Source organism: Triticum aestivum, chromosome 5D, assembly GCF_018294505.1.
Source record: "Triticum aestivum cultivar Chinese Spring chromosome 5D, IWGSC CS RefSeq v2.1, whole genome shotgun sequence".
Classification (NCBI taxonomy): domain Eukaryota; kingdom Viridiplantae; phylum Streptophyta; class Magnoliopsida; order Poales; family Poaceae; genus Triticum; species Triticum aestivum.
Genome location: NC_057808.1, coordinates 78,257,754 through 78,271,000, shown reverse-complemented (window position 1 = coordinate 78,271,000; position 13,247 = coordinate 78,257,754). Strand labels below are relative to the sequence as shown.

Sequence of the window (13,247 nt, the reverse complement as noted above, 5' to 3'; positions counted from 1 at the left end):
AGTGGTCGCAACTTGCACTGGTAGCTTTAGATCATGGCCATGATGTTCACTGATTAGTGGTTGTCGCCTATGAGCAAATGCCACTCATCAGTGATAATTACTCTTCACAAGTGCCACTGATCATGTTTTGCAAACTGCACTGATGAGTGGATGTTACCCATGAGCAAGTGCCACTCATCAGTGACACATGCTCTTCGGCAAGTGCCACTGATCAGTGTCTGATCCCAGTGCCCTGTTACTAACCCATGTTATCTTACATGACAAGGTGATGAAGATGGAGTGGGACATGGTCGGTCGAGGAGCTCAGGTCGTGGTTGGCGCCGTGGACTTCATCCCAACGAACTGCTGGCTCAAGAGGGCGGACATGCCTGGCAGGGCTACCTTCATGAGTCAGCCGCGTTCAAGGGGACAATCTTCGAGGACCGGCCACGAGGAGGGGTCCCAAGAGCCGTTGTGTTTCTATGTCTAGATCAAGGACGAGGAGGATCTCGCCATGCTCGTCATCCCGCCCAAGTTCAAGGAGGTCATGGAGCAGTGGCTGGTGATCAAGCCCCCGTGCATCGTCAGGCTGTCAGCCAACAAGTGGTGCGAGTTTTGGGTTCTGGTCCAGAACTTCGAGGGGCAGATGGTGCTTGACCGGGGTTGGCGGTACTTCTGCCGCCACCACAGGATCGTCCCCGGCGACCTCGTCGTCGTGCGGATCTCCGGCGTGGGCCTGAAGGTGCGGATCTACAATCATGACAACTCGATCATGTGCAAGGTGCGCTGCACCAAGCATAGCTGCATCGGCGAATTCACCCGCGCTCTCTAGATCGTCGGTTAAGTACCCAGTCGTAGTATGTAAATGTTATAGTAGTTTGTGGTCGTGGTGATGGTGATGGTTTGAACTTATGCTGGGAACTTGTTAATATTTTGGTCAGGATCAGCACCCTGATGTGAAGCAGAGGGCGATGCCCTTGCTGTCTTTAACTATGGCCCTAGTATATTAGTATGCCTCTTAATCTGATGTTTACATTCATGTGCGTTGTTTATTGTCATTGTTTGCCTCTTTAGTTGATGTCAGTTGTGCCTGCTGTTGTGTTGCCAATGTGGTGGTAAGGCCATCATATTTGAATGGGGTGAGCAGAACACAAACGTGTATGCCGCCAAACAACTCTGGTTTGCATCTGCTCAGCTCTTAAGCACATATGCAGGCAACCAAACAGCCAGCGTTGAAGTGCTCATTGATGCAATGTAGACAACCAAACAACATGCAAATATTGTTTTGTTGCCTGTTTTTGCTCAACCAGGCTGGGGTGAGACGGAGATGAAATGCAGGTATTGTTGAAAAAGGCAACCAAACATGTCCACTGTATTTGTTACAGAAGTATATCTACTAATTATGCTTGGTCATGTCATGTGTATTTTATGTACATTCGGTTTAGTTGCGGTTCGGTGCTTCCATTCCATCACGGCATTGCACATGTACAATTTGCTAAATCTCGTTTCAGCGGGAACTTGTGGTTAAAACCAATCATGTGCGCGGCACGGCTGGCGATCTAAATGGGGCATTTTGTTAAAAGCAGGGGTTCCGTGGAACATGTATGTACGACAGGGTAGGGTAGGGGCTGCTGCTGCTGCTGTTTGAAAATTCGGATGGTGCGAAACCCAAACGGCTACGTATGTTCTAGGCCGGATTTCCACAATTATTTGACGACAGGAAGAGACTGAGACAGGCCCTCCTGGAGTAGTAGTAGTAGTACAGAATTACCACCAGTTACTTACATGTCTGTCACGGGAAAGATCAGTACTCTCGGCAGTACAATTATCCGTCGGGGCCACGGAATTCATGCTCGGTGAAATCGTGCTCCTACCTGAGTTGGATACCATTTCGAAATTTTCACATCAGTCGATCACGCATATCCGCAGGCGTGCCTTCGGAAGTTGACCTGCTATTAAATTAACCACCTCATCCACTTGATAACTTCGGCATTTACCATCAATGCGGAATAACATATCCGGATCATGCAAGGGCTCGTTGGATTCAAAGAAATTCATAGGATTTTTAGAGAATTAGAATCCTTAGTTTCTTTTTATGTTGGGTCCTTTGATTCGAAGGGTTGGATCCTATAGGATTTTTTTTCTAAGAAATCATTTATACCACATTCCATGAGAAATCTAGCACCCACTTCAACCTTTTTTTATAATTCTTTTTTCATGTGGCAACAAACACTCTCTAGTTCAAAATTTCAATAATGTATGTTTCTTGTTCCCGAGTTTTGAAATTCATGCAAATGAAAGAGGCCTGGCATAATCGCACACCTCACAATTTCGATCCTACCTGTAGTAACTCATTGCATAACCCAATTTGAATTCCACGGATCTGGTCTGCCACATGGGCTTTAATTGGTGACACCACCAGAGAGCGTATCGACTATCGAATCACATCCCATCTTGGAATCTTTGATACGGATACGGGTGTGATCGATCCTGAGCTCAAGTCCTGACTATATGTAAGCTTTGCTTTAAATGGTAAATAGGAGTAATATGCTACCATTAGATTTCTGTACACTATTTATCTCTGTCATGCTTTTTTCTTTCGAAATTGCGTACCGTATTTTTATAGAAGAAAGAAACCACAATTTACAAGAGATCAATCGAGTTGCGAACAACCCGAGACCATAACCCACTCACTCCAACTAGCAACAAGAACCTACTCTCTCACAAATCGTTGTAATCCTCCAACCACCCCAAGTGCCAGCTTCCATTCTTTGATCTCATCTAGAATTTTACCGGCCAACCAAGTGCCAGCTTCCATTCTTTGATCTCATCTAGAATTTTACCGGCCAACGTTTGCGCGTCCATTTGCTGCTCCACTCGGGCGAAGACGCAAGCGTTTCTTTGCTTCCACAAGGACCACACTGTCCAAATAACAAAGGAGTAGAAATTTTTTCCCAGCTTTGCGGAATTGCTGTCCGTGGAGCATCCACCATCCCAAGAATGTGTCCGTTGTCGCTGGCCTCTGGATCGGCAGTTGTATAGCATCAAGACAGCAGTGCCACGTTTCTTGTGCGTAGACACATTGCATGAAAATATGGTCGACGTTGTCTTCCTCTTGCAGGCAAGTGAAGCATGCCGAGGCCGTGTCTTGCAGCCCATGCCGGGCACGTCTGTCCGATGTCCAAATCCGGTATTGTGCAGCTAACCAAGTAAAGATCTTGCACTTGAGTGGCGCCCAACTTCTCCATATGGCAGAGGCGTAATGGCATACCGGTAGTTCTTGGCACAGCCGGTTGCAAGTGGATATCGCCGAGTAGGTTCCAGAGGCGGCACATGGCCATGTGAATTTGTCCGGTCTGTCAGGATCTCGTATCACTGTTGCTATGGCCTGCTGGAGGCAAACTTACACACGATTTAGTACCAATCAACCCACGATTACAGAAAAAGAACTTCTACCCAATGCAAATAGACCTACACAACAAATATAAACGCACCAGGAGGTGTAGTAGCAGCACTGCAGCAGCCGGTCGCTAAACGGCACATCCAAGAACAATCTATGCTGAAGAACCCCAGAGCAGCGAGCCGCCACCTCTGGTTGCTCTCCTCCTGTGCTCCGGCCAGGCAGAGTAAAGGAGAAGAAGCCTCCTGCGATTTTCTCCGTCAGAAGCCTCACTGCCTTAGAACCTACACAGACAGAGAGGTTGAAGTTTCACGTGAGAGATGCATTCAGTTCCATGATCCTATCAATCAGGTGCCAGTTCCAAGAGTATTAGTGTTTGATGAGAGAACAGAGTAAAACACAAAACAACCATGAATATGATTGTTCAGAAAACAAAGTGTATCAAACTTCATAATAGTCACCTGGTTGTAAATGATATCTGCTGCTTGCTTCTCAGAAGTTCAATAATGGTGTTTACCAGGCTGCTGGCTAAACATGCCTTGTACCGTCAGATTCACAACGTTAGCAACTAGCAAAACAAATAAAAGGAGAACACGTGCGGTAGCCAATAATTTCAGAAGCTCACATCTGCTCCTTACGAATGAAGGGTAGCTCTTCACAGATAAACTGATACTCCCTCCAATCCAAATTAACTGACGCAACTTGAAAACAACTTTGGTACAAAGTTGTACTAAAGCCGCGTCAGTTAATTTCACTCGGAGAAGGGAGTAATAACTTTGACAAGGTTCATATGAGCAGGGTGCACCTCCTTCACGACTCCTCTGTTACAGAAATGTGGCCATCTGGAAAGCAAGCAGTGCAGGGAAACATGGAATTATTAGAATCACATACCACAAAGGAATATGTTAGCAACTAGCAATACAAATAAAAGAGGTAATAGCACTGCAGGTCCCTGAACTTGCACAACATGTGATGGTTTGGTCCTTATACTTGCAAAAGCAGATTATTTCATCCCTGAACTTGTCATGGAGGTGCAAGTTTGGTCCTAGGCCAATCATAACTCACCAAGTGGATGCCAAGTGGACTAGTTGGTCAGCGCGCCGCATTTTGCATTTAGGCCCCTGCCTTCTTTCCTTATCAACCCGCAGTGCACCATCAAGTGGCACCTGTGTTCTTTGAAATTATGTTGAAAGGTGTATGTTGAAGCTTTCTGAAAGGTATATGCCCAGTTGAGGTGTGCTTGCCAAGTCGCCATATATATACACATATACTACGTACCAAAGAGAAAATTAGGCCCTGATGCATGCCTGTCAGTGAAAAGTATATGTGATTTGTCTAACTTGGTTGGTGTTGCTGGCGGCAGATACAGCGGAGGCTGCAGGTGAGGATCGAGGAGCAGGGCAAGAGGGTGCAGAAGATGTTCGAGGACCAGCTCAAGGCCAGCCGCAACGGCGCGCCGGCCGCGGACCCGAACGTCGTCCTCCTCCCGATGGCGGTCCCGGCCGAGCAGTACGGGGAGGAGGAGGATGCCGTGTTCGTCGACGTCATCCACGACGACGACGACGGCGAGGTGCAGATCAGCTCCGTGGCCAGCGGTAGCTACGCCTACGATGACGAGTTAGCCTTGTGAAAATTGCAGATGCTCTGTTCTGTAGTGATCTAGGCTTTTTGATTTGACAAATGTTTGATGTTGTAGTTGTCGATGCATATTAACGATGATTGGTTGGCCGTGTCTGTGTGCATAGATCGATGCAGAGGCCGGGGTTCTTCTTTTTTTAAGGTGAAAAAAGGAAAATACCGAGTGTGCTAGTGTAATTTGCCAGGGCAGGGGAAACCCACGCCCACGCGTTTCTGAACAATTCTCCGTCGATGTTTTCCGTCAGAGTTTTAAAACTCAAAACAGGAATGCACGACGTGTACAGTAAGGGCTTTGGTTCAGTTATTAGGTGAGGTGTCAGCTCAGTTAACAAACACTGCGAGCGAGGACCCGTGGAAACTCTGCCTGTGCCTGGCGTGTAGTAGTAGATTATGACGAAGAAAAATGCATATAGTAGTATAAAACCCAGCCACCCCAACATAGAAGAATTGGACCGTCTACTAGTAACATTCAGTTCAATTTTTTTGGTGAACCCCTTTGTCAACATGCACTAGTTTAACTAGCTCATCACAGCACAACTAGTGCTACCTTATTATCTTGACAGAGCACGAGCAGCTGCTACAGAGAAGATGCCGTCCCTTCTCCATCTTATTTTTGGGGAACTACAAGAGTACAGGTTCATCTGATTCTTTCGGACGCATCGAGAGAACACTAGCTCTGGAAACTAATATAAGACCGTTTAGGTCTGTTATGTTTTGTCCATCTTATAAATAATCTTGGTTAAGTACAGGTTCCATTCCTAGAGACAAGTGGACAGGTTATCTGTTGTTCAGCAATTCTGCAAGAATTGCACCAAGGGAATTAGTTAGGACCTAATCGGTGACAATGGAAGGCCGAACGAAAACTTCAGCATGCACCTTTCAGAAAACTTAATTAGGCATATACCTTTCAGAAAGCTTCAGCATAACCTTTCAACAGAATTCCAAAGAACATTCCAAAGAATATACCAACACAGGTGCCACTTGGTGGTGCACTGCGGGTTGATAAGAGAAGAAGGCAGGGGCCTAAGTGCAAAATGCAGCCCGCTGACAAGTTAGTCCACTTGGCATCCACTTGGCGAGCTGTGATTGGCCCAGGACCAAACTTGCACCTCCATGACAAGTTTAGGGATGAAATAATCTGCTTTTGCAAGTACAAGGACCAAACCATCACATGCTGTGCAAGTTCAGGGACCTGCAGTGCTATTACCTCCAAATAAAAGGAAACAAAATGCCAACATCACATGCCTCTGGAGCCTGGGGGGATCTTTTCACATAATTCATGATCTTCCGCTCACTCCAAGGGTCATCCTGCAAAAGTAAATTCTGCGAGATAAGCATCACCACACTTGCTACTGAAGCAGCACCGTCATACAAAGCGTGTTAAGACAGCTGTTAACTACTTATAGATAAAAAACACCACAACAACAACATTACATTGAACTGATTAAATTAAATTCAACCCAACTAAACAGAGAACCAGACATACTTACAGGTGACTCGGTGATTATCTCTGCCAGTAGCTTCTTGTCACGTTTGACGGAGTGTCGCAAGCCGCGGTCATACAAACAACAGTCTCAATCAGACCATCATCTATGCTTGCTTGGTACATGAGAAATCAATGCTTGACACTCCTAAACCTTATAAAGCTTTTTAAGTAAACGCCGAGCTTCCCAGGTCATTCCTGGTTTTGAAAATGCTCTGCATATAGAACTAAGAGTGCCTTTCGAGGGACTAAATCCTTTGTCCTTCATATCTTTGAGCAATTTTCTCACCTCTGTTCCATTTCTAAGCTTCGCCCATCCACACACAAGAATATCGTAAGTGCAGGATGTGGGTGGAACACCCCTCTTGTTCATTTCGTTGAGCAACTCTTTAGCTTGACTCATCATTCCCACTTTAACGAAGTCGCTTATGAGTGCATTGTATGTGCTTACTTTTGGAAGAAAGCCTTTAGCCACCATTTCACAATACAACCGCATTGCTTCGATTTTGTTGCTTTGTTTTCCATATCCCGTGACCAGTATGTCATAAGTCAGATTGCTGGGCTCAATGCCCCTTCTCTTCATCTCATTCAGCACCTTATCTGCTTCTCCAATTCTTCCAGCTGACTCAAGCCCACCCAAGAGCGTGTTGAATGTAGCTATGTTCGGTGAGACCCCATGGCGAAGCATCTCATCGTAAGTAGCAAAGGCATTGTCTACATGGGTGCTCTTGAAATGACCGAGAATTAGAGCATTGAATGTGATGGTGTCTGGAGTAATTCCTCTTCCCGACATCTCTTGCAAGACAACTGTAGCTTTTCTTGTCATTCCATGGTAACATAAAACACGCAGAAGTGTATTATAGACAGTGATGTCAACAGAAAGCCCAGCATTCACCATCCATTCATGAATTTCCAAAATCACGTTTGGTCTCCCGCTTTGGGAGCATGCTTGCAGCACCTTTCGATGAGTCAGAGAGGTCGGAGAGAATCCAGAAGAAGCCATCTCATTTAACAAAAACTTCGCCTTCTCGATAGACCCAACCTCAAAAAGACCCGCAATAAGTGTACTGTATGTGATGAGGTTCGGCTTTATGGAACTCCTCTTCATTTCATGGAGGAGTTTTAGAGCTTTGGCAGTCTTCCCTTCCCTGCACTGTGCAGTGATCATAGTATTATATGTCACCTGGTCAGGTTTTAAACCTGTAGTTTGCATCTCTTTCAAAATTGATTCTGCTTCCTTAGATTTCCCAAGCATACAAAGGCAATTGACAAACACATTATAGACAACAGCATCAGGCAACAAGTTTCTCTCCGTCAACTCTTGACCAACTTTGAAGGCAGCCGGCATGTTACCCATTTTAAAGAGCCCGTCTATCAAAGTGGTGTAGTTTACATGGTCTAGCAGCATACCACGTTTATTCATATCTCTAAACAATGCTTCAGCTTCCTCCATTTTCCCATTTTTCCTCAGACCATTCACCAGCAAATCAACAATAAATTTATTAACTTCCACACCCTCACACAGCATTTCATGGTACAAGTCAAGAGCTGCTTCTTGCTCCTGGTACTTGAAGAAGCCATCAATAACTGTTCCATAGGTCACAACATTTGGATCAATGCCCCTTTCCTTCATCTTCCTCATGTAATCAGTTGCCTTGTCAAGCAGTCCTTGTTTACTAAGACCATTGATGATTGATGAGAACGTAACTACATTTGGACGAACAGAATTATCCTCCATTTCCAACAACATCTGCTCTGCCCCATCAACATTCCCAGCTCTGCAGAGTGCATCGATGAGTACGGTATAAGTAACACCATTGGGAGTATGATTATCCGACAGAGCACAATGAAACATGTCCTTCACTTCATCGATCTTCCCTTGCTTGCCCAACCAGTCCATCAAAGATGTATACATGACCAAATCCATGACCACACCTCTGGAGACCACCTCCCCCAATAGACCGTGCGACTCACTGCCCCTCCGCGCCTTCCACAATGAATCAATCAGTGTACAATAGGTGACATGGTTCGGCGCAGCCCCAATCTTCTCCATCTCCCTGAAAAGTGCATATGCTTCTGAGAACCGTCCGGTCCTGCAAAGTCCATCAACCAGAGCGCTGAGTGTGACCACATCCGGCAGGACACCCATCCTCACCATTTCTTCGTACAGACTGAAGGCATCATCAACCGCATTCGTCCTACAACACTCAGCGATGAACATCGTGTAGGTCACCACGTTCGGCTCCATGCCGTCCCTCTTCATTGTCTCCAGCATGTCCCGTGCAGCATCAGCCTCGCCGGCACGGCAGAGCCCAGCAATCAAGGTATTGTACCCTACCACATCAACTCCCACCCCCTGTGTCTTCATCCTCTGGGCCGCTGCCAGCGCCGCCTCCATGTCTCCCGTCTTACAGTACCCATCAATGAGAGCATTCCAGCCCACCACATCCAGCCTGTGGATTCCCCCGCCTCTCACCATCATCTCAGCCAACGCCGCCGCTGCCTCCACCTGGCCATCCCTGCAGAGCGCCACGAGCGCCGTGTTGACCGTGACGGCGTCGAACGGGACGCCGCGCTTGCACATCTCGGCGAGCAGGGCCGGGGCGAGGCCCCCGTGGCGGCCCTGCTCGGCGAGGCCCGAGATGACGACGTTGTAGCTGACGGTGTCCACGGACTCGGAGGAGCGGAGGAGGGCCAGCGCGGGACGGAGCGAGCGGAGGGCGCAGTGGGAGAGGAGGATGGAGTTGAGGGAGAGCGGGTCGCCGGGGACGGGGCGGAAGCGGACGGCGGCGGCGGCGAGGCCCGAATAGGCGAGGGCCGGGATGAGGCGGCGGAGGAGGGCATCTGGAGGGGACGCGGCCGGGAGGGTGGAGGCGACGTGGGAGGCCGCGGAGAGGCGGCCGGCGCGGAGGAGCGCGAGCGCGAGGGAGCAGAGGAATGAGGCGTGGAGGGGTTGGGGCGGTGGCGCCATGGGAGGGGAGAGGAGGGGAGCCTCCACTGCCGGCCTGTGAGTGCGGGAGTGGGGTCGGAGGAGGAACGCTGGTAGGCCGAAAGGAAGTCTCCGCTTGGTGCCCGTCAAGCCCATGGGCTAAAACTGATGGGGTTTCGTGGTTACTCAGTCTTTTTTTCTTTGAACTTGTGGTTGGGCCGTGGCTGGGCTGGGCCATTTACTCTGCTTTTGTAAAAGGAAAACGCTTCCGTTCACCCGATGGATCTCTCTGCCACTCAAAAAAAAAACCGATGGATCTTTCTGCGCGCGCCGATCGCCTTCGTGACCATCGGATCTTCATAGCCCAGGTCTGCAATTGGGATGTTGTTGCAATCTTCTTCTACCGCAACAACTGCGTTGTTGCAACATCTGAGAACCCCACAGCGGCGACTAAGAGATGCTAGCCACCAAATGTGTCGCCGCCGCCGCGAGCGAGCAAGCTCTCCTTCTCCTTCTTCTTGGTCGTCGGTTCTCCCCTATCTCCTCCTCCTTCCTCCCTCGGTCGCCGGCCTATCCTCTCCCTTCCTCCCTCTCCTCGGTCGTCTGTCGCCTTCACCACCATGGTGTCGCCGCGGAGCGCCCAAGCTCAGCATTGCCACTGCCAACCTCCTCCGAGCCGTCCCCGGCCACCATCGCCCGCCTCTGCCGTCGCGGCCATCCCGGTGTTGCATTTTTCTGAAACATCACTGATGTTACGGAGGCGCGAGTCTGCGAGCTCACGTGATTGTAACATCATTAGTGTTACTGAACATAGTCTATGATGCGACGCTTGATGTTTCTGAAACAAAGCTATTGTTGCATGATCAGACGGCTCGCGGCTCGGTCGATCTTTTAAAAAGATCAGTCGGCTGACACGTAGCACGTCCGCTTTATTGCTTTTTTTCTCAAAAGATAAGTTTTAAAAAGGGTTGACGGTTTACTCGCGTGCGCCTATGTTTGCATCACCCGCGAGGCCACTACAAGGAGCCGGTGGTGGGCCGGACTAGTAGAGACGTGTGTCATCAAGCTGATGCCACTCAAATTACGTTTCCCCCCTTTTTACATATAACTAGGTAATTGCCCGTGCGTTGCACCGGGGGCCTAGGGTGAAATAATAGAATAACGGAACCCCGCATATTATGAGGACACCACAAACCTCAGCTAATCTCTGTCATGAGGGGAAAGTATCAAACATATATATTCAGAATCCCCATGCACATCTCAAGCAGCATTATCTTCCCTTTCTTACTATTAAATCATTCTTATTTTCCTCCTCCTCCACCAACCAGACTTGCCATGCTTGTGTCGTCCAAGCCCATATAGAGGAGAAGATTAACACTCCATATTGAGAGAACAAATCAAGTTTAGTATGGGTTGTACCAGTGGCATGTTTGAGATCATAGGTTTCTTTGCTCATTATATATAAAATGTCAGTTAAGATTTTGGTACACTAACATGCAAATATACTTTGAAGTTTAAGTCCCACTCCATCACAATCAAAATTAAATACACTACCAAAAGGTCCAGCAGGGAATCTAAAAAAAAAGTCTATTGGCCAAACCAACGTCACATGCAAATACAGTTGCAACATGGTCACATATAATTGAGCAACAAGAACTTAGTCAGACTACAAATTCATATTCATACAATCACTGATCAATTCATGAAGATCTGGCGCCCAAGCATATCATCAGCGGATCTGCAAAAAAAGTCACAGAGAACATGTATGTTTCAGAACAAAAGAAACTCACAGGAACGGAATGGAGTGCAGGATACAGGGGACATGTATGTTTCAGAAGATGGGTGATGCAATGGTAATTCTACAATCTTTTGGCATCGTGTTGCTTTTCTTTTGCCAAAGAACCGGTGGTTCACCTTGCTTGCACTTGCAGGTAATGTTATTAGTACTATTCGCAAAAAAAAAGGTACTGAATATTGGTCAACTTTGGTTAACTTCTCCTTTCTTCTTTGGAGCAACATCTGCGAGGCGTTACTGAAAGCGGCCATCCGCTACGCCACTGAAAGCGGTAGCAATAGCTTCCCACGGATCTGATTGAAGGGAGAGCCAACACCAAATATAGAAACATCAGAAGGGGACTCATCGGAGATGACGCCAAGACGTCTCCGGCGGCAACGCACCTCCGTAGCCTCCATGCGGCGTAGGTTTCCTGCGCCATGCCTCCGTCACAGATCTGGCTTAACCTTGGGCCACGGTGAACATAATCACCGATGTCGTCACGCCTCGGATCTCGCAGGCTGCAGCATACCCGACCTGCACGACCTGCAGGCTGCAACACAAGAAGAAACACACATGTTCAAAAATCAGGAGTCCCTCACGATTGACCTCAAGAAGAATGAGGCGTCGCCGGCGGCGGCATCGACACCGTGTCCTCCTGACGAGACGAGCCCAGCGGCGGCAGCACCGGGAGGACATGAGCTCTTGCTGACCCCCTCCTCGACGCCAGGGGCAAATTAGCTGCGGGCGGCAACGACGAATCCCTGTGTCATGCGCTATGGTGACGTTAGGGCGTCGCTGGCGAGAGATCATGAACGGGGAGTCGTTTGCGAGATGGGGGAGACTGTGGCGGCGGCTATATCAGAGGTGGGATAAGGTTAAGGGGAATCAATCAACGTGGTTGTTTTAGGAAGGTCTTCAATGCAAAACCGACGTGAGGAAGGATGTGATAAAACCAATCGCGAGTGCACCCGCAGGGAGGATGGACGAAACGAGCGACGTAAGGTGGGAAACGGAACCTTACGTTTCTTTTAGATAGTAGAGATTCATAACATAAATTTACTTAAGAAAATTAGATCCATGAATTTGAAAAGTGTTAACGTAGTATAGAAAATTTGTTAGCTTAGTTTAAAAAAAGTTGATAACTTTCAAAAATATGTTCGTGATAATTAAAAAAGGGTTCCGGCACTTAAAAACAATGTATGCAAAACTTTTACAAATGTGTATACAATGTAAAAAAATGTTTATTTCCACTAAAAAATTAGGTGACAATTTAAAGAAATATTCACGTGTTTCAAAAAATGTCCATGAAACTTAAAAAAATGTTTATACAATGTAAGTAAATATCCAGACAGAATAGAAAAATATTTATTTCCATTAACAAAAATGTATGCGCCATTTTGAAGAAATATTGACATGTTTCCAAAAATGTGCCTGATTTTTAAAATGTTTATACAATGTAAAAAAAATATTAGTGTAATAAGTCAATATAACGTGCATCCACCTTCACTTACCTCAAAGCTTGTTTTCACACGACGAGAAGGTGGTGTGGTATTATTATCGTATTTTTAATTTGCATTTTTTGCTAATTTCATTGCTATAAATTTTCGCAGGAACGCACAAGGTGTTTATCTATTCAACAAAACATTAATTGGTGTCGGCTCAGTCTCTCGGAGGCGCTCATAGAAGCAGGATGTGTGTGTTGCGCTCATAGAGGTGAGTGTATGCTCGTGAGTTCATAGGAATGTCGTCAATCTTCAATGCTCTAGCGATTGCTGACCAACCTCGGTGGTCATCATTACTTGACTTGCCAAGCTATCCGTAGTGTAGCAAAAAAAAAACCATAAGGACATGGACTTATACTGCCACGTAGGCAAATATAAGGTTCTTCCATGCATTTTCTTGCGTGTTTGGTTGGCTAGGACCTTTTGGTGTTCTAGATCTTGTCACGTCAAGAAATCCAAGGGCGTGTCGTTGCAGGCAGGCAATTTAGAAGAGGAGAGGGAGAAAGAAAGAGATGAGAACCCAGTCCCAAATCTCGGCA

The 13,247-nt window shown here is 47.1% G+C and overlaps 1 protein-coding gene across 4 annotated transcripts; it reads right to left on the bottom strand.

Annotated features, from left to right (window-relative positions):
* Positions 1 to 2,519: 2,519 nt before the first annotated feature.
* Positions 2,520 to 9,520, bottom strand: LOC123119567 (pentatricopeptide repeat-containing protein At5g14770, mitochondrial). 4 transcript variants are annotated; one of them, XM_044539421.1, is made up of 6 exons: positions 6,508 to 9,520; positions 5,922 to 6,325; positions 4,005 to 4,221; positions 3,841 to 3,917; positions 3,474 to 3,663; positions 2,520 to 3,367 (listed from the first exon to the last, which is right to left on the bottom strand). In XM_044539421.1, the coding sequence occupies exon 1, from the start codon at positions 9,469 to 9,471 to the stop codon at positions 6,649 to 6,651; it is 2,823 nt and encodes a 940-aa protein (XP_044395356.1). In that variant the 5' UTR covers positions 9,472 to 9,520; the 3' UTR covers positions 2,520 to 3,367; positions 3,474 to 3,663; positions 3,841 to 3,917; positions 4,005 to 4,221; positions 5,922 to 6,325; positions 6,508 to 6,648. The 4 variants fall into 4 exon arrangements, with proteins under 4 accessions (XP_044395356.1, XP_044395358.1, XP_044395359.1 ...); XM_044539423.1 differs by having other exon boundaries at positions 2,543 to 3,370; positions 3,841 to 3,907; XM_044539424.1 differs by having other exon boundaries at positions 2,543 to 3,370; positions 6,263 to 6,325.
* Between the last annotated feature and the right edge of the window lie 3,727 nt (positions 9,521 to 13,247).